The sequence below is a fragment of the Magnolia sinica genome, chromosome 19 (assembly GCF_029962835.1).
Source record: "Magnolia sinica isolate HGM2019 chromosome 19, MsV1, whole genome shotgun sequence".
NCBI lineage: Eukaryota > Viridiplantae > Streptophyta > Magnoliopsida > Magnoliales > Magnoliaceae > Magnolia > Magnolia sinica.
Genome location: NC_080591.1, coordinates 5,356,633 through 5,382,613, shown reverse-complemented (window position 1 = coordinate 5,382,613; position 25,981 = coordinate 5,356,633). Strand labels below are relative to the sequence as shown.

Here is a 25,981-nt window from a genome sequence, read left to right as displayed (position 1 = left end):
CGGCCCAATTGGCACACCTACGGATGATCTGTGTCACACGCGCGCAACGCAGTCGCGCGTGCCACGAATCCGCTCTCTCTCTCTCTCTCTCTCTCGTCGCGCGAATCGCCCCCAGCAATACTTTTATTATTATTATTATTTTTCTCTAGTTCGAATACGCCTCGTACCACAGCCTCACAGCCCTAAAAACTCCCATTTCTGAAATTCCAAATTGGGGTTTAATCAGCTCGAAACAATCCCTCCTTTCGTCTCGACCTACGGTCCCGATTCTCCCCGTAGAAGGAAATGGACGGCGACGATGAAGATTTCATCTTCTACGGGACACCGATCGAGCGAGAAGAGGAACTGACGAGCCGGAAGAGAAAGGCAGCTGCAGATGCCGCCGGAAACATGCGCAGCCTCCCTCCTTGGAAGCAAGAGGTTCTCTTCTCCTCTCTCTCTATCTACTTCACGTGTATTTCGTTTCGATGCAATGTTCATGTTTGGGAACTCAATTCCATGAACTCGAACCATTATTGAAACAAATGGCTAATTTTTCAAGGGCTGCGCTTGGATGGACTGTGGAATCCGGTTTAAATCAGGGCTCCTTTGGAAGCTTGTATTTGGAATGAATTGGAATCCAAATCACAATTACCATGGAATCAATGTGAATTGGAATCCTCAGTTGTTTTTGTTAACTTGTAATTGGAATGTGCTAGAATCCAAAAATTATGTTTGGATGCTTGTAATTGGAATGCATTGGAATTCTTTAGTATATTCAAATGAACTTGAATTCGATTAACTAAATAGCTTGAATATCCCAAATTAGTGTACGTAAGTGATATTTGACATAATGGAATAAGCCCATTGAAACATATACTTTGCCCCAAAATGAGAAAATTTTGAGCCTCAGGTGGATCAAATGAGCGACTTGCAATATTTTTTTAACCATCCATTTAGGTGGCCAATGTTTGGATAGTTTGGATCATTTTATTAGTGTAATTTTAGTGATGCAACTGATAATTGAATTGTTTTGGGGGTATCATCAGCATGGCACATGTACGACGGATTAGTAGCCTAACAACACGTTTGTTACTCGTGCGACTCTCCTCCCTTTAAAAATAGGGCCAAAAAAGGCATTTCACACCAATTGCATTGAAATCACAACAAAATAGCCACATTCAAAACAACCAAAAAGTAACCTTTCATTTACCACATATTCTATTTACCTTTGATTACAAAGCGCGAAACGTGCCAAAAAGGTGCATTTACACCCAATTACCTCCAAATACACACCAATACAGGGTGCTAAACGACACCTTATGATGCAAACCCGAAAGGAAAAACAAATAAATCAATAAGAAAAGAAAGAGATTGTGGGAAAAGACCCAACAATCCTCTAGCCAAATGCTAGAGATCACAAATGGAAGACTGTGAGCAAGCTCAATAGTCCTCTAGTCTAGAACTAGAGACCACTCTCCCTCCAACAACCACCGTAGAGAAAATAAGAGAATTTCATATAGAGAATATTAATCAGCTTGTTTTATTCCATAGGCCATAGGTCCTATTTATAATCAACTTTACAATCTGTAATAAAAGATATGGAATCTAAAAATCTATGAAAGTAGGAAATCACCTAAATAATAAAGCATTTTAATTAAGAAAATGCCTAAAATAAGAAGATACTTGGATAAGAAAATATTTAAAATTATTCCTTGCCTAAAATAAAGATATGAAAGAAAGAGCAGATTTCCTAATCTAGAGATTTGAAAGAAATAGGAAGTGATGATCGGCTAAAAAAGGAAGGTGGTCCTTTTCTTGTACACACGTGTGGAGTATGCACGCGTGAGATGTGGGCATTTTCTTCAAATCTTGATCAATGGGCTTGTGTGGCCATTTGGTTGCATCACCTTATTAGTGTGTCTGGACACCACCCATTTTTCATTTTTTGCTAAATTTGCAAGTGGCATGGAAATGTTGGGAGAATTGCTTGCTCTTTAGTCTTGATACCTCCCTCACACGTGTTAAGACCTGAGATGTCTTTGAAAATCGAATCGCTCATCAGACTTGCTGTCACAAAGAACACTTATGGTTGAAATTCCAGGCCAGTTGGATTTTTGAGTTGGCCACAATCTCATATCTAACTCTGGCCATTGGCATGCTTCTAGCAGGCCCTGAAATATCGTCAGTGCCTGTTGAGAGAAAAATGTGTTAAAATCATGTTTTGTGTTATCCAAACATGCCCTAACCTAATTAAATCTGGAATTCTAGTTCCGTTGGAAGCTTGGGTGGGCCATAATCTCATACCCAACTCTAGTCATTAGCATGCTTCAGACAGGCCTGTTGAGAGAAAAATTCATTAAGAACCCATTTTTAGTGGCGTCCAACATGCCCTAAACTAATGAAGTGGGAATAAGTCAAATAACTAAATTTTGATTCCCTTCTCTCTAATTTCTTTTATTTTGCTCTACTACTACACATGCCAATTCAATGCAAGCCATACTAAAGACCTCGAAAATCCTTGGGTTGGAATCTGTTCTTGAAATAAATGATCAAGATTCTAGTGGTTGCATTTGTATGCACTGTCGAATTGAATTATATTTGCTAGCCTAACAAAGTCGAAATTACCAAATTGTCTTTCTCAAGAGTCACCAAATTTTGGTTTCTTTTCTGTATCATCCATATTGAGGGTTATTGGTTCTAAATTACAATTATGTTGCTTTCAAGTCGGGCATGAAGGAAGCAGATTGGCTTAAGATGTTACTGATTGCTTCTCATTCACTTCTAACTAAACTGGATTTTCAAAATTTGGCTTGAGTGCATCTCCAAATGCAGCCTAATTGATTGTGGGAAATAAAATGATTATTTTGACCTGCCCGTGCACCCCATCTGGTTCTTTTTTTTTTTTTTTTTGGAAAGATACCAGAATTGCATTAAAAGAAAGAAGAAGAAAACCAAAAAAAAAGGAAAAAAAAAAAGAAAAAAGAAAAAAAAAAAGAGCAGTCGAGACTGCTGAGATAGCAGCTAAAGGCTAACAAACAAGAAACAACAGATCACTCTCCTTAATGGAAACAAGAAGGGTGGCCCATTCAAAGACTAACACTTTAGCTCTAGAGAGCACCCAATCAAAGGAATTGGAAGTATCCCAAAAACATCTACTGTTTCTTTCCTCCCAAACGCTCCAGCAAATTGTGAGAAGGGCCATTCTCCACAAAGAGGATTGATTCTTGCCGATCTTAACCCTGCATCAGTCCGAAAAGAAAGAAGAAGCGGAGAGAGGGAGGCACCAGTTGACTTGAAAGCGGAGATGGAAATCAGCCCAGATAGGAGTGATGAAGGGGCAATGAAGCATCAAATGATCCACCGACTCCTCCGCTTTCATGCAGCATAAACAAGTATTTACCAAACACATGCTTCTCTTTCTGAGGTTGTCCATTGTTAGAATTTTTTTCAAAGTGACCAGCTAGCCGAAGGCAATAAACTTGGGAGGGGCCGGGAATTTCCAAATCGGAGAGCAATCAACGGAGGTGGGAGCGTGATCCATATGCGTGTAGAGAGAGCGAACAGTGAAATTGCTGGACTTATCCATGGTCCAGAGCAACGCATCATCGATTTGAGGATTCGGATGAGCCCTATATAAGCACTCAAGGAGATCCACAAACTGTTGGACTTCCCAATCTTGAAGGTTTCTTCTATAGTCCACTGACCACACCAATTTTTCGGCATTAACAGAATAGCAATCGGCGACCATGATATCTGGATTTGGAGCAAGGGAGAAAATTAATGGGAATTTGTCTCTGAGCGGAATTTTCTCTACCCAACAATCTTTCCAAAACCGAATTTTTGAACCTCTTCCGAGCTGAAATTCGACACCTTGCAGGACCTGATCTTTCATGGAGATAATTTCTCTCCAAATCACTGAAGCCTTGTACCAAGAAGAGACATTAGACCACCATCCACCTACTGATCGTCCGTATTTACCTTTTATAACTTTGTTCCATAGACTATAATCTTCAGTTCCTAACCGCCAGGTCCATTTGCCGAGGAGGGCCCTGTTCATGAGCTTCAAATTTTTTATACCTGTCCCACCTTGATTGTAATGCTTGCAAACAGATTTCCAGTCCACGAGATGAAATTTTTTCTTCTCGCCTTTGTTGTGCCAAAGAAAGTCTCTTCTTTTGTGCTCAATACGCTTTAGAACTGAAGGCGGACATTTGAAAAGAGACATGAAATAGGTGGAAAGGTTTGAAAGAGCCGCTTTTATAAGGGTAATACGCCCGCCAAAAGAGAGGAACCGACATTTCCACTTTGCCAAAAAAGAATCAAATCTAGCAATAACCTTATACCAAACGGATTTAGGAGGGGCACCGGTACATAACGGAAGACCAACAAAAGTGGAAGGGAGAGAGGTCGCAGAACAACCAAATAGATCTGCCCATCTGAAAATTTCCTCTTCATCTAAATTTATACCAAATATCTTGGATTTAACAAGATTAACAGATAGACCCGAGACAGCCTGAAAACAGAGGATGGAAGTATGAAGATTGCTGAATTTATCCAGAGAAGCCTTGTTGAAAATCAAGGAGTCATCCGCAAATTGAATGTGAGAAATGGGGGTAGGGAGGCCCTGGATGGGAATGCCAGCTAGAATCCTAGCTTCCTGCCCTTGATGGAGCATGGTAGAGAAAACCTCACCAATGATCAGGAAGAGAAAAGGGGAGAGAGGGTTTCCTTGGCGCAGACCCTGAGTGCTGCTAAAGAACCCAAAAGGAGAACCGTTTAGCATTACAGAGAAACGCGTAGAGGAAATGCATTCCCTAATCCATCTTCTCCAGCGAGTCCCAACGCCCATTTTAGTAAGCACGAGAAGAAGAAAGTCCCAGTCCACATGATCATAAGCTTTTTCGATATCTAATTTACACCCAATGAATTTGCGACCCGATCTGTGAGCGGCGTTAATACATTCATTTGCTATGAGTGCACCGTTTGTGATCCGCCTCCCAGGGATAAATGCACATTGATTACCAGAGATAATTTTGCTGATAAACTTTGACAACCGATTAGTGAGGACTTCAGCCAAAATCTTGTAAGGACCACCCAACAGGCTGATAGGGCGGAAATCGTTGAAGGAGGCTGCGCCTTGAAACTTAGGGATGAGAGTGATGAAGGTGGCTCCAAGGTTAGCAGATAATCTGGCCCTATCATGAAATTCATTTAAGAAGTCTATCACGTCAGATTGAATAATCTCCCAACAAGATTGAAAAACTAAGATAGGAAAACCATCTGGACGAGGGGCCTTATCTCCCCCAAGCGAGTCAATGGCCAAGTTCACTTCTTCCAAAGAGAAAGGAACTTTAAGAGGAGGCATCATCAGACGAGATGGAGTTGAGGAGAAGATTGTCAATCCTCGGGCGTCTGCGAGGAGCTGAGCTGAGAAGAGAGCTGAAATGAGAAATTGCGGCATCAATGATCTCGTCCTTTTCTTCAACCCGTTTGTCATCAATCACAATACTACCAATCTTGTAAAATCTGGCATGCATAGAAGCCAGGCTGTGAAAGTATTTCGAGTTTCTATCTCCCTCTTTAATCCACCTTGCCCGGGCCTTTTGTTTCCATGAAATTTCGTCTTTAAGGGATCTAGCTGACAAGGCTTGAATGAGAGAGATTCTTCTGGCCAGAATATCAAGAGAGAACTTACTGTCTTCAATATCCACATCGATCTGCTGCAGGGAGGATAGGAGAGAAGTGGTTTCATTCTGTCTTAGGGAGAGAACCTGAATCTTCCACTAGTTAATTTTAGCTTTCAACATCTTAAATTTAGAACAAAGTCTGAAGCCTGCAAAACCTTCGACCTTGAAATCGCGCCACCAATCTGCAATCAATTTGCGGAAACCAACAATTTTCAGCTAGGAGATGTCGAAACAGAATGGTTTCGGACCCCAATTAATGTCGTCAGCAGAAAGAAGAATCAGGCAATGATCTAAGGTTGTTCTCGGGAGAGCCGATTGGGAGATAGAGGGAAAGAAATCCAACCATTCAGGGGAGAGAAGTAACCTATCAAGCCTAGATAACGTCGGGTTGGCGCGCCCGTTAGACCAAGTGAAACTAGAGCCCAAAAGGGGAAGGTCGACGAGTTCTTCATCGTCGATCCAGGAGGAAAAATATCTCATTGCCGACGAAGTCCGATTACCATGAGATTTTCTTTGGACGTTTTGATCATATTGAAGTATCCAACAAAACAGGATGGCCCTGAGAAAAGAGATTTGCTGCTAAGCTCTTCCCAGAAATCAATTCTTGAGGTATTAGCAGTTGGACCGTAGACTGAAGAAATAAGACACTGGAACTCGGAAGCTTTGTTTTTTAAAATTACAGACACCGAAAAGGAACCGCTCCATGATGAAATGAGGTCCCATTGAATAGAATTCCACCCCACCAAGATTCCACCAGCACTCCTGGTCGCATCCAGGGAAACCCATTTAGTGTCCTTAGATTTCCATATAGATCCCGTAAGGCGGTCACAGAAAGAGGAAGTCTTCGTCTCCTGAAAACAGATAACGTCAGGCCGATACTTCAAACACATGAATCTAATAAGTCTTTGCTTTTGCTTCGACCCTATACCCCTAACGTTCCACGAGACAATCTTCATAAGTTAACCATGCTGCCCTGATTACCTTGAGTGTCTGTTACACAGAAGGAACCTTTGATATTTTGAGAGTCCTCTTCGTTAGGATGGAAGACACTGATGCCGATGGAATTTGAGGGACGCCTTTTAGACGATCTAGAAGCTGGGAGGTGCTTGCCGCAAGCTTCCACACACTGAAATAGAGCTACAAAGTCTTCTGGGCAGTCACCAAAGGAAAGACCAACAGCTCGTTCGATGTGCCCGATTGCATCCCGAACCCATTTCTTGTTCGGAATTTTCTTCCTCAGACGAGATCTATAGAGCATTTCTTTTTTATCTTGGTCACCTTCCTTCCCTTGATCTGTCGAGAGAGCCATCCGCATCTGGAGATGTTGGGCATCAATGACGCCAATATCTGAGTCATCCTAGAACAAACAGGCTAATGTATTATCAGGCAAGGAATGAGGGTGCGAAACAAGGGAGGAGGAAGGGGTGGATGGGGTGGAAGGATTTTCAGAGCACTAGGAGCCGCTGTCGAAAGCCATAGCTGTGGGGATCCCAGGTAGATTCAGACATTGCATGGGTTCGATAGGAGGAACAGGGGGGATTTGAAGGTCGGGATGAGCAAGAGTGAGGGACAGAGGTAGATTAGGGGACTCTGGGGCTCGGGAGAGGACAAAGAGAGGTATTCGGGGACTCTGGGGCTCGGGAGAGGGGAAAGAAAAGACGGTATGGTCCCTCTTCCCGATGAGACGCGTGCCCAGTCGACAGCTGCTCGTCATGTCGAATACCCTCTCTCCCTCCTCCCAGTGTAGCAACACGTGGCCTTCCGTGTATTGTTACTCCTCTTGAGACGCCGCCCTCTACTGATCTGACGTCACCACCTCGCAATTTCTCTCTCCCTTCCTCCAACACTCGTGCAAGAAGTCTCTGGTGCTCTCTCCACGTGCCTCCTCCCCACGTGTTACCTCCCCACGTGCTACCTTCGACTCGTATGCCCCTCATTTGAACCTTGCTCAATCTTTTCTCTCTTCCTTGCCTTACCTCCAAAACCAATTTCTCGTCCTTTCCCCTCTCCCGACCCTTAGAATACACTAACATATCCCATCTGGTTCTTTGCTACATGATAAAGCTGAAAAAAAGAACTTCAATGCTCTTGCAGAACACGGCGATCAAAGGGCATATGCATAACCAATGTACTCGGATTAAACCGTCCAAATTGTTGCCCTGCCGTGGATGGTTCATAATCCAAAAGTACATTGAACAAATGATCCTAAGTGGTTGATTGGTGGATATCTAATGAATGGTTAATATGTAAAGTAGTCAACAGTCCAAATTCAATGAGCAAACCTCCATTAATCAGTGGTCATCATTGTCTTATAAAATTGATTGTGGCTATGCCTAGTTACAGTGGTTCCACTATCTGGGAAGTTGGAAATGACTAACGCATGCCATGTGTGCATCGGATGGCTCTCATACACCTCCAATGTATCAAATAACTGAATCAAAATTAAGGATATGTTTGGATTTGGGAAATTTCTTGGTGGTTTGGGGGGTTCATGGAATCGTTTTTTTTTTCTTTTGCAAATTGACACCCTGTTATAGTTGAACCATTAGGAATAGTTCTTTTATCAGAGCGGAAATAGGAAAAGCCAATTACCCGTGCTGTTTTGGGTTTCATTTTTTGTGTAACCCAAAACATTCCATGAGTTCATAGCGCCGCACTGACAATATCCAGCGAAATGTTGATCTGGGTGTGATCTGGGTGTATCTCAGGTTGGGTTTCTAAATAGAGAGTATTGTTCTATGTAGTAATTGGATCACCCAAAAGATACAGGCGGGGCCTACCTTATGGTGATGCAACAGTGATCTGGTTGCTCCCTTCATGGATGGTCATGCTGCAACAATTTTGTCCATTGAATGATCTTAGGATTCTCGACAGTGGGCTGCTAATGAACTGTTTATCCAACAGTCAGGATTCAGCAGAGATAAAATCCAATGATGGTATGGGTTAGATATTCCGATGAGGAGATGGCAAGCTCCTTCACTACCTGAAAGACTTGGGGCTGCGATTTGGGCAAGTCTGTGTCCCGACTAGTAGTCATGGACAACCATACGTGTCCATGGTTTGTCAATTCCCTTGTGTATGGGAACCAATGCCCTTTTGGACAAGTAGTCATGGATACATGACTATTAGACCATCAATTGGGTGTCTTTGGTGGAACTACTTGTCATTAACACCTTATTCTTTCAGTGCACATGAGTATTACACTTGTCCATGCACATGCATGACATGTTCCAATGTGCCACATGTGCGAATGTCCAAGTTCTAGTATCCCACACGATTTGCCACCATCAATGTTCAAGCAGTAAAAATGTGGTGGCACGCATCTCAAATGTGCACATGTATACATGCGCCGCCCACCAATCTTTAAGTTCCCATATGTGCCACAATCTATCTAGTTGATGTTCCAAGGTGTCTGACGAACTCATGGCTCAGTGAGTAGACACCGTGTGTTTCTACCATGAGGTCATGGGTTAGACTTTAGAGAACCCATGTGGTATGTGTGTGGGTGTAAGAGTGTGTGTGTGTGTGTGTGTGTGTATTCACCTTTCAAAAAAGGTATTTGACGAACAAGGGATGTAACTACTAGTCAGTAACAACATTTCCATGACCAGCTAACCTTGACAACATGCCTTGGATTACTAATTGCGACACATTTGCCCAAATCCAAACAGACCCTTTGTTTAATAAATTATCAGTCAAAAGTGGAAGAAAAGTGGCAAGGTCATGGATGCTTGCTATGCTATAGGAAATGTTTTGTTTTGTTGTGTTCTGCCAATGCTTTTTAAAAGGGAGCCACTATTTAGACCCAGCCCTTTTAATTTGTGGACACCCATTTTCCATTTTGAGAATTGAAATAGTAGAAAAATGCACCATTTCAATTTCCAAAATGAAAAATGGGTGTATGCAAATCGATGGGGGTGTAGGTATCATTTACCTTAGAACTGGCAGCCCTGCTATCTGTCCATTCATTGCTTAAACCATTTTTTATAGATAAAAGAGTCCATTAGCTGTTTGTTTTCTCATCATTTTATGCACCGTTGGATCTGATGTAGAAAATTTGTGAATTTCAGGTTACAGATGAGGAGGGCCGCCGAAGATTCCATGGAGCATTTACAGGAGGCTTCTCTGCGGGATATTACAATACCGTTGGATCAAAAGAGGGTATATCTTTATTTAATAATTTCAAAAGATTCTTTGGTGTACATTCTAAATGGTGCCTGGTGATGAACATCTGAGGAAAATATGCAGGATGGACTCCACAAACGTTTACGTCATCACGTAAGAACAGAGCCGAAGTGAAAGCACAGAGCCTGTATAATTTTTTAGATGATGACGAGAAAGTGGTATGCTCCATTCTGTTGCCCGAATAGCTCTTGAAAATATCATTTGTTCTAACTACTCTAGAAAAGAATCATGTTTAGATTTTCTTATTTCTCAGTTGGATTACAATTTCTTTTTGTTGTCTGAGCCAACAATGTTTTTACTTAGGAAATGGAAGGCCACTTGGGAACATCTTTGCAGTTTGATACATTTGGATTTACGGCTGCAGAACTTGCTCGGAAACAAGCAGAGAAAGAACAACACAAGAGGTTTTCTCGAGATCTCACCTTACACATCATCTTGGTTTAATGGATTTCAGAGGCTCTGTTCAATGTTAAACAAGTGATTTTGTGTTGATTTATCACCAACCACACACACACACGCACACACACATATATCAACATACATACATACATACTGAAACTTGTGACCATTCTGTGTTGTTTTTTTTTTTTCAAAAGTAGCGATTTATTAAAATGCAAAAGAAAAACAAAGCAGATCTGCTGAGATAGCAGAACAAGGGTTAAAAGCCTAAGAACAAAAGATTAGAACCCTTAAGACTAGGAACATTGACCACCCATTCTGTGTTGTTGATCGAATAACTTGCATAATCGAATTTGGAATATCTCCTGCCAGGCTGCCACCAAAGTTTCAAATTACATTTGTTTTTATTGTGGTTTACTTTGTTACCCTCCTTTTGAGTTCTCTTCATTTTCACAGTGTTTGTTAGTATGTATCTTTTACAATGTCTGATTGATTCTTTTCCTACTAAAACAGCCCTTAGAGCTATCGTTTTTTATTACTGTTGAGATTTCCCTTATGCTAATGTAACTTTTGGTATTTTAATGATCTTTAGTTACTTACATACACGCATATACATATTACTGGGCCTGTACATATTTTAAATGTGGATGTCTCATTCGTACTTATAACTCAAGTTGGGTAATATGTGGGTTAATCCGTGAAAATTGTGGAATTAACTAGCTTTTGTTAGAACTCAGAATGATCTTTTTTTCTTTTTTTTTTTGGCCATTAGAAAATGATATTCTTCTAATTTTTTAACTGCATAGTGCATGTATAAATTCCTTTTCCTCGTCTTCTGTGCATTGTAGGCCGTCAGCTATTCCTGGACCTGTTCCAGAAGAACTAGTTCTTCCTTCGGCAAATTCCATTGGTTTGCTTCTGGCATCTCACTAATACTGTTTTCTGACCCATACTTCCTGTACATAATTTTAATATCACTATCTGCCTCTTTGTTTGAGTAGGTGTAAAGTTGCTGCTGAAGATGGGATGGCGGCATGGACATTCAATCAGGGATACCCGTACTAACTTGCTGTATGGTAGGAGGCTTTTTGGTTACCATTTTTCATCGAACAACATGTTTCCATTTAGAAGTTGGCCCCTGCCTTGTATAGCTAGTGATCTTTGTTTGTCTGTGAAAATGTTTGGCATTTGTAATACCTTTTCGATGTGGCATCTCATGGATCAGGAAGTTCAAATGGCTTTAATTTCTTAAAGAAAGATAACTGATCTACACTGATGGACTTTATTTCATTGACATTTTCTTTTATTTATAATCTGATCTATATGCTGCCATAATAGAGGACATGATTTCTTGTCCAGCTTCATTTGGAACCTATAGCTAGACTAATCTTCTCCAAGCCTTTCCTCTGAAGAATCATTCTCTGGGGCAGTTTTTCTTCCAAGCCGTCTCCTATGGAACCTTGCTGCGAACATCCACCTATCCTGGACTAGGTCAAAGCTTGATCAGGTTGGCCAAAGCTAGTTTTACCCTTAGGCAGGAACCGGTCCACCACATTGAGGGCTTCTCCTGTCAATAACTGGTAGCTTGTTTCACTTCGACATCAATCCCTGTTAAATTCTTCTTGGGCATCGGAAACAAAAAATCATTTTTACCATGCTTGTCTAGATGCATTCCGAAGCATGAGCAGAGCAGCCTTTTCTTCTAGGTAAGTTTAAATTAGATTATTCTTCCCCAGAGGGATCCATCTAAGCTTGTATTGAGTCTATTGACTACACTTTCCACAGTTTGTCCAGGGGGCTATCAGGTGAGTGCTGAGGTGTGCAGATGATTGTGTTTTCCAACTTTGTGTACCAGAGACACCAGCATAGACATTTTAGGTCGAGATCAAAATCATGTCTAGCTGAATTGGTGAACTGTTTGCTTTGTGAATAGAACAGCTGATGTGGTTTGTGAAGCAATGAAAAGAATTATTCACTCAATGAATGGAATAGTTCTCAATGTCTAAGTGTGACCTATGAGGATCGTGTTTTGAAGTAGTATCAAGTATGCGATTTGTATTTTATTTGTCATTTTATGTTTCACAAAATATTCAATTTTCTAAGTATATGGTCGTCTTCATTGTCAATCCTGATTCCTGAGGCATTTAAACCTATTGACTGAATATGGCAATCCCATTTACACTTCTAATTCATTTCTCTCATAGTTTTCTTTATATTTCACCAAAGAAAGTTTATTTATTTATTTATTTATTTATTTTTATTCGACAGTGGATATTTTGTAATCCGCACCAGACTTCAAAATCAGCACATTTCTAACTTCAAGTTCTTTATTTATAGATTCACGAAGAGAAGCTAGAAAAGCATTCCTTGCATTATCTTGCGATGAGGAAAGACCACAGCTTGCTCAATCAGAATCTGTTAAATCTGAGTCTGAAACTGTTACTGAATGGGCTGCGGCTGATGGTAATGATGATGTATATGCTTCTCAAAGCACGCCTGTGAGTAATTTTATTTTATTTTATTCCTTGTCAACCTTTTGAGTTGAAATGAAACTTTCATGTTTTGAGCTCCTAATAATTGTATGGGTGGGTTAGCTTTCAAATTACAAGCCGTTCTTGAGAAGCATTTTGTTCAAGGGTACTGGTTAATATTATATAATCATTTATTTCTTTTCTGTTTTGACTCTTGAAGCAGATTTTGTTTTGTTGATAGTTCCTAGTAATTCTTCCAACCAGGAACTGGTCCCACAAAAGGAAAAAAGAAAAAAAAAAAACCCCTACTACCTGGAATTTTATTTTACACTTATGCGCCAGAAACATTTCACTTCTTGCTTAATTGCACAAATGTTTCAAAGTCTTGACTTTGGAAATAATTCACATTTTGGTAAGAACTAGAAATTCTTTGGGTAAGGAAGATAAAACTAAGTCATTTTTTTTTGAGAATTTTCTTTTCTGGTTCATCTTATGAATCATTTGAATGAGTGAGTTACCAGTAGTTCAGAGATTATTGAATAAGTCGCTGATTGGTGAAAATCTTTCAAAAATCATAGAAAGTTCAAAAATCTGAATTCTGTAAATTCGTATTTTGAATGATTTCATCCATTGAGATTACAGTTATACAGTTCGATCCATATGTTGGCTAACCTCATCACAGTTTTTGACTGCTTGTAATCCAATCTTTTGTTTTCACTTTGCTGGCTCAGAAAGAGAACTTGCCATCTTATTTCCTATCTTCGTTTCAGGTTTTTGTATTAAACCCAAAGCAGGACTTGCATGGTTTAGGATTTGATCCTTTCAAGCATGCTCCTGAATTCAGAGGTATGAAAAGTCCCTTTGATTAAATGCAGCTGGTGGATGCTAGTTCCGCGTACTGCTTCAAACATTGCAGCATCTTAAAAGTTTCTTCCCCTTTTTCAGAAAGTAAAAGATTGCGGGTATCTGGAAACAAAGAATTGGGACACAGAAAAGCTGCTTCAGCAAAAGCTAATCTTTTCACTTCAAACTGTAAGACCTTTACTGAATCTGCATCTTTATCAGTATCTTCAATTGTCAACACTAAGTTACTCTCAATTGGCTTTATGAATTTTTCATGAGAATGTATTTATCTCGTAGTAAGGGGATTTGTTGTAACTCCTTAACTTAATGTCATCAGCAGGAAAATTTGCTCCTGGTTTTGGTATTGGGGCACTTGAGGAACTTGATGTTGAAGATGAGGATATATATGCTTCTGGTGAGTTTTTGAAACTGCCATCACCATTCGTCTATCGAGTAATTAATAGTACAAAATAGAGGTTTAGAGATTTCATTATGGTTATTGCATCACTTTTTATGTCACCATTTTGTCCTAAATGTCAAATGCTGATGTTGACTAAGAGATTGTAGGTTCTTAGGTGCATATAGTACCTGAAAATTCACTCTCATTGTTCTTTGATCAAGATTGTATCATATTCTATTTCTTTTTGGTTAACTTTTCCTTATTGTAATCAAAACCTTACACTGACTTCTAGAGTTAGCATATGCATGAATTTCTTAGTGCCTTGGTGTGTAAGTGATATTGAAATAGGTTGATTTTCTTGAACTTGTAATCCATGGTGCAGTCTCTTGGAGTAAATTTTAGATTTGCATAATCCATTCCTAGAAAATGTTCTTTAGGCCACTGTTGGCATTGCAATTAATAACCCACCAAGGTCGGCAATACCCCACAAAGAAATCAGACAACCTTTACCTTCTGTAGCTATCTACTTGTCAAGCACCTTCACTTCTCCTGTCTTGTTCTAAATGGGACTATTCCTTTGATTATCACCTCTCTCACTTCTTTTTGTGTTCTATCTATTATTTCTTCTTCTTCTTCCTCTTCATTTTCTTTTTGACCCAATGTTCCCTTCTTTTTATTGAAGGATGACTATTTTATTATGAGAACGGCAATGCCAAAAAGGATACAAGAAAAGAAAAAAAAGAATCAAAATGCTCAAAAAACACTTACAACCCAATAAAAAAGATCTCTCTTCCTTAGAAGAAACTGCCGCCCATTCCACAACCCAAGATCTTGCCCGGAGAAAGATACCCCTTGGATTGCCACAAGCATTCCTAAAACATCTGTTATCATGCTCTTTTTATATAGCCCAAAGCCCAGCAAGGAGAGAGCCTCCAAAGTGAGGTTCAACCATTACTAGGGCCGCTTACGTGCCATTGCCCGAAAAGGTCTTCAATTGACCTTGGCATGACCAAAGAAATTCCAAACAGGCCGAGTAAGCTTTCCTAAACTGATCTGGAAAAAGGGCGGTGTGAGAAGAGGTGATTCACCGATTCTTCATCTTGCCAACACAAGGGGCAGGCATTAGTAATGACAAGACCCCTCTTCCTTAGATTATCAATCGTCAACATTCTATTCTAGCCAACTAGCCATGCAAATACCACAACCGTGGAAGGTGCTCCATAGATCCAAAGGCTGAAAGTATGCACCTTCACATGGGCCACTTGAAAGCATAGAAAACAAAGCCGTGATTGAAAATTTCCTGGAAGGTGATCCCAACCACCAAATCGAATCATCCTCATTCAAAAGAGATATCCCCAATAGCTGATTTAGGTGTTCCATTAATTCTTCTACTTCTGAATCATGAAGGTCCCTTCTAAATTGCCGAGGTCTCCTTTTCATCAGTGGCGACGAGGCCTCCTTTCCATCAGTGGTTCTATGGTGCACCATCCCAAGTGGCGATGTTCGTCTGGCTTGTTGGAAGAAAGAAGATCCCCACGATCTACAATATCCAGAGAATAGCTCTTGTCCTCCCCAACATTTATCTTATGTGCATGAAGAATGAGGAGACGATCGATCACTTATTCATCCATTGTTGTTTCGCTTTTTCAGCGTGGGGTCATTTCTTGGATCTAGCCCATGTTGCATGGGTTATGCCAAAGTTTGTTGACTTGCTTCTCTAGGCATGGCATGGTGGTGTAGGTGGGGTGGGCAAGTCCTTGTGGAGACTCCTTATGGCTGTCTTTTGGGGGATCTAGGGTGCTAGAAATGGGCGATGTTTTCGTAATTCCCCAGAAGGTTTGGATGAGGTCATAAGCAACATCAATCGTTTATGTTGGATTGGGTGGGTTGGGTTTTCATGGCTTCGGCTACTAGTGTTGTTGTTTTCTTTTTCTTTGCTTTGGGGTTGTATTCTTTTCTCGCGTTTGGCGAGCTTCTTAATAAAATGTTGTCATCTTTCAAAGAAAAAAAAAAAAAGGGTCCCTTCCACATAAGGGAGTCCAAACCCCCCTGTTTTCGTGACAAGGGTAACAACAGCTGACTGAAATCTTGGAGTCTACTGCCACCTGACCAAGCCTTGGGTAGATATCTTGAAGCCTGCGATCACCGATCCAAACATCCTTCCATTTCTCACTTCAGATCTCCACACACCCAACCCATGATGCGAAGAGACCTTCTTAGGCCACCACCCATTCCCTTCCACACCATACTTCTTAATAATAGCCTCTTTCAACAAACACACCTCCTCCAACCCAAATCTCAAAACCCATTTTTCCAAGAGAGCATCATTCATGAGACCCAGGCTACGGATACCCACATCTCCTTTCTCTTTTGGCCTACAAGCATCTTCCCATTTCATTAAATGGAATTTCTTCTTATCCACCCCACCTTGCCATAGGAAATCCCATCCAAGTTTCTCCAACTTAATTACACTTTTTGGGCACTTGAAGAGAGCCATAAAATATGAAGGAAGATTCGAAAGCGCCACATTTATAAGAGTAATTCTCCCCCCCCAAGGATAATAGTCTACACTTCCAACTCGCTAGCTTCCTTTCAAACCTCTCTATAACCAGATCCCACATCTGCTTCCTAACCTTCTTGATACAAAGGGGAAGGCCTAAATACGTTGTAGGAAAAGACCCTTCCTTGCACCCAAAAACAAGAGTGAGGGACCTCATTTCTCTTTAGACAGGTCTATTCCCAACACTTCCAACTTCAGAGGGTTAACTGAAAGACCTAACACTATTTTGAACCAAGAGAGCTATCTTGAGATTCTTCATCTGACAGGCCTCTGGTTCACAAAATAAAATTGTATCGTCTGCAAATTCGAGGTGAGAAACTTGGAGATCCCCTCTATTCACCTTGAAGCTCGCAAATAAGCCTTCATTAACCTCTCTACTTAACATTATACTCAAAGCTTCTACCACAACTACAAAGAGGAACGGCAATAGCGGATCCCCTTGCCTTAGACCTCTAGATGCTTTGAAAAAGCCTTTGGGAGATATGTTGACTAGAATTGAACACCTTGTTGAGCTTATACATTATGCATCCAGCTTCTCCACTTGGCACCAAACCCCATCCACCGTAGCTCCAAGAACCCCCAATCCACGTGAGCATAAGCCTTTTCTAGACCTAGCTTGCAAACCACTCCTCTTTTACCTTCTTTAGGATGAGAGTTGATTATCTCATTTGCAATTAACGAGCTGTCTAGGATTTGCCTACCTTCCACGAAGGCTCCTAGCACCTTTAAAATAATTTGACCCAACACACAACCGGAGCCTAGAAGCAAGCACCTTCGGGCCTTTTATATGGCACGGACCCAATGCGCCCTTCTTTCTTCCTTTTTTGTTATTTTTTCTTTTCTACATTCTCTATTTGAAAGTAAAAACTTCCGTTGATTGAAACTTTGGGCCTGTTACCTTCTCAATGATAATTGTACAACGTATGTCAGTATTTCCCTTGAGAGTAAAGACGATTTTGAGCTCGAGCAATAAGATAAACAAATTCTCTCTCCCTCTCTCTCTCTCTCTCTCTCTCTCTCTCTCTCTCTCTATATATATATATATATATATATATATTTCTTTTGTTGAGAAGCAGTGTTGGCACCCCAACTTTTCCCAACTTTTCTCATACTCCGATTTCTCACTAGATCTCTCTCGCTTGATTATCATTTTCAAGGCATCTGCCTTCATCTTACTAAGCTCAAACAAAGGGAATGCTTGCCTCATTCCTATTGTTAAACCACTCTAACCCACCCTTGAGTGTTGCCTTTCTTCATAAGACCAAACATGCCAAAATAATCTTAGGAACTTATTTTATTATTCTGTAAGTATAAATCTAACATGACACAATATTATTGGTGAGTTTACTGTATCTTAGTTCCATAATGATGATCTAGATTTTCCCTTCCTAAGATAACATATTGTTCAGGTTTTGAATTTGAGGAGACATACGTTGAAGAAGATGAAGAGCCTTCAAGATTGAACAGGGATAAAACGAACAGGGATAAAAAGAAGCAATTGGGCAAAAAAGAAGCCGGTGTTCTCTCTGGATTTAAAGTTGCATCAAATTCTGAATACCAGTTGGAAAGGTAACAAAGTCAACTTGAACCATTTCCTATGGTCTATGATGTTTGGTAGTGGAAATCACAAGCTGTAAACACCGTCCACAGGCTGGCTCGGGTGGGCCCCATCGTGATGTGTTTCTGAAATCCACTCTTGCGACCAGGTGCTTGACCCAATTTTAGGTCTAGGGCTCAAAATTCAGCGCCATCCATGCTTTAGGTGGGCCATACCAAGGGAAACAGTTGAGAGGGGAAAGCCCACCCTTGATTTTTGATGGAGCTCACTGTGATGTTTATGTAAAATCCACTCTGATCATTACATGTGTCATCCCACGTTAGGCCAAGGGCCAAAAATTCAGGCTAACCTATGATTCAGGTAGGCCACACCAAAGGAAGCAGTTGGGAGAGAGATGTCCACTGTTGATTATTTATTTATTTATTTTTGACAGATAAATTTTTTTGAAAAGAAAAGCAAAAAACTACAAACAAAGGGGACACCAAGAGAGCGACTGAGGGCTAGCCAAGAAACTCAAGATTACATTCCCTTAATTTAGATACACAAGAAGCCCATTCAACAACCAACATTCTAGCCCTATGAGAGGTACCCTCCACTGATTTCCTTTCATTTCTAAAGCATCAGCATTTCTTTCTTCCCAAAGAGCCCACCGAATAGCTAAGAGTGCCATCCTCCACAGCACATTTGCCTCTTTCCCATACCCCACTCCGCACCACTCAACCAAGAGAGAGTCCACTGAATTCGGCAAAGACCACATAATATGAAAATGACCCAACAAATATGCCCAAATGAACCAGATAAAAGGGCAGTGCACGAAGAGATGGCCTGCCATTTCCTCTTCTAGTATTTATTAATATTAAGTCAAATTAACAAAATCTGAACTGATTGGACCTGAGGTATAGTCCAACCAGTTGGACTCGAGAGTGTCTCTCTCTCTCTCTCTCTCTCTCATATATATATATCAATGTCTGCCCATATAGAATAGGCAACAAGCTTGTTACTTGAATGGAGTATCTGCATAGGGCTGGCCCAATTATGGCCATTAAGAGTTGGACCTGAATTGAGACCCTATTAATGAACAGGCTGATTGCAGTCTGGCCCACCTTGCCCAGATTTGATCCATTCTCACCCCTATGTGTGAATGTATAGTATTGCTAAACGACTACTGTGTCTGAGGGTAAATTGGCAATTCATTGTTTGAAATATATATACATCCTTTGTTTTGTAGTTCTAAGGGTTTTTATTTATTTATGTTTTCTTACTGTTATCCTGCAAACTGTCTTCCAGATTCAATCCTCCAGTTATTCCACCTGACTTTGAACCCCATCACAAATTTCCTGCTCCTCTTGAGATAGAAAGTAAGTATTCAGAGCCGCCTCCTCGAGAGGTTTCTCCTCCAGAGGATAATAATTTGAGACTGTTGATTGAGGGATTTGCAACTTTGGTTACGCGCTGCGGCAAATTATTTGAAGATCTATCCAGAGAGAAGAATAAGAGCAATCCACTATTTTCTTTCCTTACTGGAGGAGATGGACATGATTTTTATGCAAGAAAGCTGTGGGAGGAGCAGCAAAAGCACACTGATCAGCGAAAGCAGCAGCTAGATGTGAAATCCAAACCAAGCATGAAGAAGATGACGGCAGAGACCCGTGGAAGAATTCTTGCGGAAAGGCCCTTGGAAAGAAGCTCCAAGGATTCCAGTTCATCTGTTGCTTCTACAGATGTTGTTCATCTTCAATACAATCTTTCAGAAACATTTACAAATCCCGCATCTCTTGTTAGTAACTTCCACATTTCTTCCATATTTTGTTTCCAGTTCCAATTCCCCATATCTCAATATGGAAATACAGTGGCTACTAAGGGGAGTATGGTTTCAGATCAATTCTCCCCTAAGATCCAAGTCAGTCATCAGGTGGGCCCAACTTCTCACGTTCATTGACTGGAAATCAGGCTAGTCCAGACATGGTGTGGATTATGCACGTACAGGGAAAAAAAGTGTGGCTAAAGTGAGTTGATCAACAGGTAACATTTAATATACCAGTGTGGCCTGCCTGATGACCTGACTGGCCTGGTTTTTCGTGCCATGCTAAATATGCCATCAGCTTGATGAATGCCCTCTTGCATGCACATGTCAGCTTGGCATGTGTGAGATTGGTAATTGGTATCATTCGAGAATCGAAATCCTACCCTTGTAAGTAACTGTAGCAGGGCTCATCTCACTCCAGCAGTAGCTTCGGGTGAATTCCAACAATCCACTGCCACCGTCATCCTCCATTAGATGAAATGATTGTCATCCTCTGTATAGACTTTTTGTTAAAGTGCAACTGCTTATTCTCATGGAAAGCTAAAATTTGGATCAGTTTCATCCACAGGTTGAGACTCTGGAAGCTGCAAAACCTTTCAAAAATGATCCTGCAAAGCAAGAAAGGTTTGAGCAATTTCTCAAGGATAAATATCAGGGTGGTCTTCGGTCTACATACACTTCAGGAAATAGTCATATGTCTGAAAATGACCGTGCTTCTGAGAGACTGGACTTTGAGGCAGCAGCTGAGACAATTGAGAAGGGGAAGCGGAGCATGGCAACTGATCTCCCTGCTAATCAACAGTTTATGGAGCTGCTAGCAATTGGAAAAGGGCAGTTTGTATCTGGTGGAATAGAGGTAACAGACACCCTTACCCTTATTTGGAGGTTTGCCAAGCAACTTGCATGTGTAGCCCTGCTCATCCACCTGCCAATATATGTGCCAATATGGGCAGAGCTATGCAAGTTTAAAACAGCCTTTCGGATGGAATGGATACTGTAGATCCCGAAAATTAGGTAGATCAACTCATCAGGTCAGACAGTATATAAAACAAATGGACAGCTACAACAAAATTTTCTAGATGATCATTTGTTTTGGACACTGGTCCACCTGAGGAGTGGACTTGGACTGATTTTTGGGCAAGGGTATCTACACAGTGTGTCCCACCTTATGAACCAGTTGGATCTCACCGACATATGCTCTATTGGTAAGTGTGCTTTCATGTAGATGGGCCAGGCCTATTTTGGCATTGTGGCTTAGCAAATCTTTATGTATGTGCTCATTAGTCACAACTTGCAAGTAAAGTCATGTCCCTTTATTATAAGTTTTGAGCTTTGGATTCAAGCTTTGGTTTTGTATGTGTACAAGCAGCAAAACAAAGTTCCTCAAAATGAAGAAAAAGCAAAGAAAAGGTATCCCCAGCGAGAAGAGTATCAGTGGCGACCTGCACCAATTCTATGCAAGCGTTTTGATATCATCGACCCATTCATGGGGAAGGTACTGGAGTTTGTGCTTTGTTTGTTTACTCCTTCCCCATATCTCTGTTCCAGATGGTTTTTCATGTTCCCATATGGTTAACTATTGATTTCCTTAACAGGACCGGTGATGGGCCAGGCCTAGGCCAGGCAAAATCAATATATTGATTAGGCCGGGCATATTAAGTAGGCCTGGCCTGGTTGGCAGGCCCATCCAGTTCAAAATCTGGGCCTTATTCAACCCAGGCCAGTCCATCGCCAGGCCCACTTAACAGTTGGAAGTGTTGCAAACCAGTAAGTTTGGGCGTGTATCAGATGCGTCCCCAAATCTCCATTTAGGCAGATCTTTGAGTGGAACAATCCCCCACCCCGCCCCCTCAAAAAAAAAGAAAAAAGAAAAAAAGGTTGCCGTTGAGATTCTGAGACCTTAAACATGCTATCAGTTTCTCGCAGAAAATAATCCTACCGACACATTTTTGGAGGCCCCCCATTCATGCCCTTATTTTCATTTATAGGCTATTGTGGTTATGGGCTATTATTTCTATGATTGTGAAGGGCGTTATTGCTACCTTTCTGCACATATACATAATTGAAACTGCACTAGTCTTTGAGTTCTTTGTTGGGGTAGGGCCGTAGGGGTGCAAATGGGCCGGTCAAAGGGAGTTCCAGGCCTGACCTGTTTAATTATTGAGTCTGGATTTCAGACTGAGGCCCGGGAACGATACATGTGTAACATTCGAGTCTGGTCTCATTCAAGTCCAAATAAGCTGGGTCAGGTCAGGTCTAGACTTAAGAGGATCCAAGCCCTACCTGTTTGTCTAAGGTTAGGTTGAAGCTTTATTGGTCTACATTCAAGTTCCCTATCTAGCATAGATTCATCCCATCAAGCATCCTACTACATATTTTTTTTAATTAGGTTTCTAGATATTAGTTAATTGCCTTACTTACCTTGATTGAATGAATTTGAAAGGTCAGTTCAAGATCGGGTATAGGTTGGGTCTGGCTCGGTCCATTTTTTGGCTGGTCTGAATCTGACCCATTTAAAACTTAGGTTCATGATTGGTCGATTGGGTCATCTTTAAGAGGGTCAGAAACTGACCCATTTAGAACTCTGGTTTATGATGGGTTGATGGGGTCATCTTTAAGAGGTTCAGACCCGACCCATTTGATAATCGGGGCCATTTTTTGGATGCAGAACTGCACAGTGGCTCCAATTTCAAATCCAGATCCCTTTATAATCAGGCCGGTTCCAATGCCCATCAGGTTGACATGACCCATGTGTACCCCTGATTGGGTCCACACCTATGTAGTTTGCCTGTCCAATGATTTGTCTCAGTGTGGGTTGCATATTTAATTAAATACTCTGAGCAATTCATATATACTAGACAAGTGGGGCAGTTCGATCATGAATAGAGATCATCCACTCAGTCCTTCACACTCTTCATGGGCAACCATGTTAAAACCATGATGGTTGGTTGATCCAAGTCATCTGACTGGCTATGCGAGAAGAAACTAATCCCCATGTTCTGTATTAGATGGTCTTGTTCAATACTTGATGGGACCGTTTTTGTATGCAAAGACATCTCTAGCTTTTGTACTTCCATTAAGTGATATGGCGTATTTAAGTGACCACAGAATGTGCTAATGTGCTGCTATATATATATATATATATCTGAAATGCAAATAGAGCTAACCAGATGGTTTGTTGCCATTTGCAGCCCCCAGCCCCACCAAGAGCGAGGAGCAAGATGGATTCACTCATTTTTATACCAGACCTTGTCAAAACCACAAAGACTGAAGAGTCTGCTGCTGCTGTTGGGAGAGAACCATTGCCAGTATCTCAGTCAGAAGAACGGGAGTTTTTTGAACAAGAAACAGGCAAGGAAACTGAGATTGAGCCTAACAATGCAAGCGTTCAGAGGCCAGTTGACCTTTATAAGGTATACCCTGATTTCTTCATCCAACATACAATTACGTTGCATGCATGCATCTATTTTGCCCATGGGTGCATGTGCATGCATGCTTGTGATCCTAGCCCTTGATATGTGTTGCTCCACTTATTTTTTATTTCTTAAATCTCAAATGGCGGGCCATCCATCAAAGTTATAGTCTTCCATTCTGGGGGATTATTGGGGAGCCTCATCCATGGTGAGCCCATCAGGTCGACGGTCTAGATTACCAGTCCATGGGTTCCATGTATTGAATTGAAAGCATCAGCCAAATATACTTTTTTCTGAGGCTTAGTACCCTATAGTTCCTTGTTTGTATGGCCATGCCCTTGTCATGCCTCTTTCCTATTTCTAATGCTCCTTAAAAATCACTGTCAATGCAGGCCATTTTCTCTGACGATTCAGATGATGAAGAGGAGAACACACACATCAACCAAGCGGATGATGCTGAGAAGAAGACCGAAGGAGTTAGTTCGACTCTAAACCGTATGATAGCTGGGGATTTTCTCGAGTCCTTGGGTAAAGAGCTAGGCCTGGAGGTCCCCACCGATTCACTCTTCTCATTAGATCAGGGCAAGACATCTGCTCCTCGAAAGGAAAGTGTAAGCGCTGCCGACATCAAAATCTCAGCAGGGAATGATAGATCTATTCCCACGCTCAAAGCATCCGATAAGCTTTTGGAAGGAAAAGAGGCTACTGATGGTGAACAAGGCGCTTCGTCTAGCAAAACATTTGAAAGAGAGATTGATAAAGTGGTTGCATCTGTCGATGGAAATGGACTCAACTATGACAACCCACGAAGCAGATCCCTGAGCACACCTACCTGGATCAAGGCGACTGATAGTGGCTATTTGGAGCACAAAGTCGGAAAATCTAGACCAGAGAAAACAGACTCAGATGATAAAAGACCTGAGAAAATGGAGCCAGATGATAAGAGACACCGAAAACACTCAAGACGACGTCGAAGCAGCAGCAGCAGCAGCTTGTCAGACAGCAATTCATCTGATGAGTCCAGGTATCGAGACCGTTCGAGGTCGAAAGAAGAAAAGAGACGGAAAGGTAAGAAGCGCTCGAAGCACCGTTCCCATAAAAGCAAGGACTCTCCTGCCCGGACTTCGCATCATGGGTCCGGCAGGGATTACAAAGAAGAACGGAGAGAGAAGAGGAGATCAAGGGACAAGGAGAGAGAATCCGGTTCGTTGAGATCCGAGGCCCACAGGAAGCATCACTGAGTCAAGCAAGCGTATGGAGAGGTTTGTTTATATTTCTTTAGAAGGTTGTGCATGCTCTCTGCCTATTTACTCTATGGAAAGTTATGATGGAGATGGTTCCCTTCCAGTTTTAAGGGGGAAATGTCTAAATTCCTCTATTCATTCTTTCATGAGCTGATGTTTAGGAGCTTTGCTAGGCCTACACGCGTGTGCAATAAAGCTGATGTATACACTGCATGTGTGCCACCATGGCACGGTAGGTCCAAGATTCAATCCATCCAGAATGGCACCGCTATATTGATTCACTAGCCCAAGAATCAGGTTGATCCACTGGTCAGGTGGGCCACAATTAGTAAAACAGATGTACTGGTTTCCAATTAGGGCCTACAGGCTGATTGGACCAGATTTTATCTTTTGGAAACATGCACCCGACGGATGGATTAGAACTGGCACCTATGTGCCATTATGGCACGGCACATGTGTGGTGTGTACAGGAGCTTATTGTATATATGTGTTGCGCTCAGCAAAGCCCAGATGTATGGATGCAAATTGCCCCTGGAAAAGAAAAGATGCATCAGGTTGCACGAGGAATTGTATGTTGGCCGACCTGAATTCATGGATGGTATCCTCAAGATTCTAGTCTGTACATGTGGGGCCCATTGTTTGGTATTCCAGACTATTGATCTAAGGGCCCACCACAGTAACCATGCCCCAAAGAACTCTTCGACGACCCCAAACCGCAAGTGGGTTGGCTGCAATATACAGTTGTGGAAAAAAAAAAATGTGGAAGAAGGCGCATCTGAAGAGAGAGGACGAACTTTGGATTGAGGTTTGTTGGGGGCATCGTGCGTCCACATGATGGGCCGCCTCTGATTCATGGTCTAGATCACCAAACTGTGTGGGTATGAGAACGACTACACATTGTCAGGTTCGGTGCCATGTAACTCCTCTGGATTTCAGTTTTTTTCCGTTCCTGTGCAATGGAATTGTGGATTTCAAATTCATGTTTTTGCACCACTGGGCTTGCAACCATGTATCACTAAGGCCTGGTATGTACCGTAGAATTCATGGAATTTTGGTGCACCACCATCGAAATGAAGCGGCGTACCACCCAAAAAATCCATGTTTATTTCTGATTTCTATTTGTAAGGCCTTTCTACTAGGGCAGTCGTTTGGGGCCAGGCCCAAGTCTTTTAATGCCTGGCCCCGGCTCATGGCGGGCCAAAACAGATGGTTCTGAGTCTGGCTCTTTGGCCAATGGGCCTGTTGAGAGGAAGCGGATTGCCTTCAGCATCTGCCACAGGGATATCTCTGTGGCACTACGTGGTCCAATCTGTGGGGCCCACTGTGATGTATATGTTTTTATACATGCTGTCTATCTGTTTTGGCAGCTAATTTTAGGGTATGAGCACAAAAATGATGCAGATCTGAAGCTCAAGTGGACCATGCCACAAAATGG

General features: G+C 41.5%; 1 protein-coding gene across 4 annotated transcripts; it reads left to right on the top strand.

Annotated features, from left to right (window-relative positions):
• Positions 1 to 132: 132 nt before the first annotated feature.
• On the top strand, positions 133 to 25,658 carry LOC131234304 (G patch domain-containing protein TGH). 4 transcript variants are annotated; one of them, XM_058231083.1, is made up of 17 exons: positions 133 to 420; positions 9,740 to 9,830; positions 9,918 to 10,012; positions 10,158 to 10,258; positions 11,102 to 11,163; positions 11,255 to 11,329; positions 12,591 to 12,751; positions 13,495 to 13,570; positions 13,670 to 13,756; positions 13,905 to 13,982; positions 17,937 to 18,096; positions 19,373 to 19,862; positions 20,446 to 20,745; positions 21,259 to 21,384; positions 23,081 to 23,302; positions 23,695 to 24,564; positions 25,101 to 25,658. In XM_058231083.1, the coding sequence occupies exons 1-16, from the start codon at positions 286 to 288 to the stop codon at positions 24,541 to 24,543; spliced, it is 3,108 nt and encodes a 1,035-aa protein (XP_058087066.1). In that variant the 5' UTR covers positions 133 to 285; the 3' UTR covers positions 24,544 to 24,564; positions 25,101 to 25,658. The 4 variants fall into 4 exon arrangements, with proteins under 4 accessions (XP_058087066.1, XP_058087065.1, XP_058087067.1 ...); XM_058231082.1 differs by lacking the exon at positions 25,101 to 25,658 and having other exon boundaries at positions 23,695 to 24,680; XM_058231084.1 differs by lacking the exon at positions 25,101 to 25,658 and having other exon boundaries at positions 134 to 420; positions 20,458 to 20,745; positions 23,695 to 24,680.
• The last annotated feature ends 323 nt before the right edge of the window (positions 25,659 to 25,981 follow it).

Coding starts and splice junctions, on each gene's coding strand:
- LOC131234304 (XM_058231083.1), top strand. CDS start 286: ATGGACGGCGACGATGAAGATTTCATCTTCTACGGGACACCGATCGAG. Junction 12,752..13,494: donor ATGCTTCTCAAAGCACGCCT/GTGAGTAATTTT, acceptor TCTTCGTTTCAG/GTTTTTGTATTAAACCCAAA. Junction 13,983..17,936: donor TGAGGATATATATGCTTCTG/GTGAGTTTTTGA, acceptor CATATTGTTCAG/GTTTTGAATTTGAGGAGACA.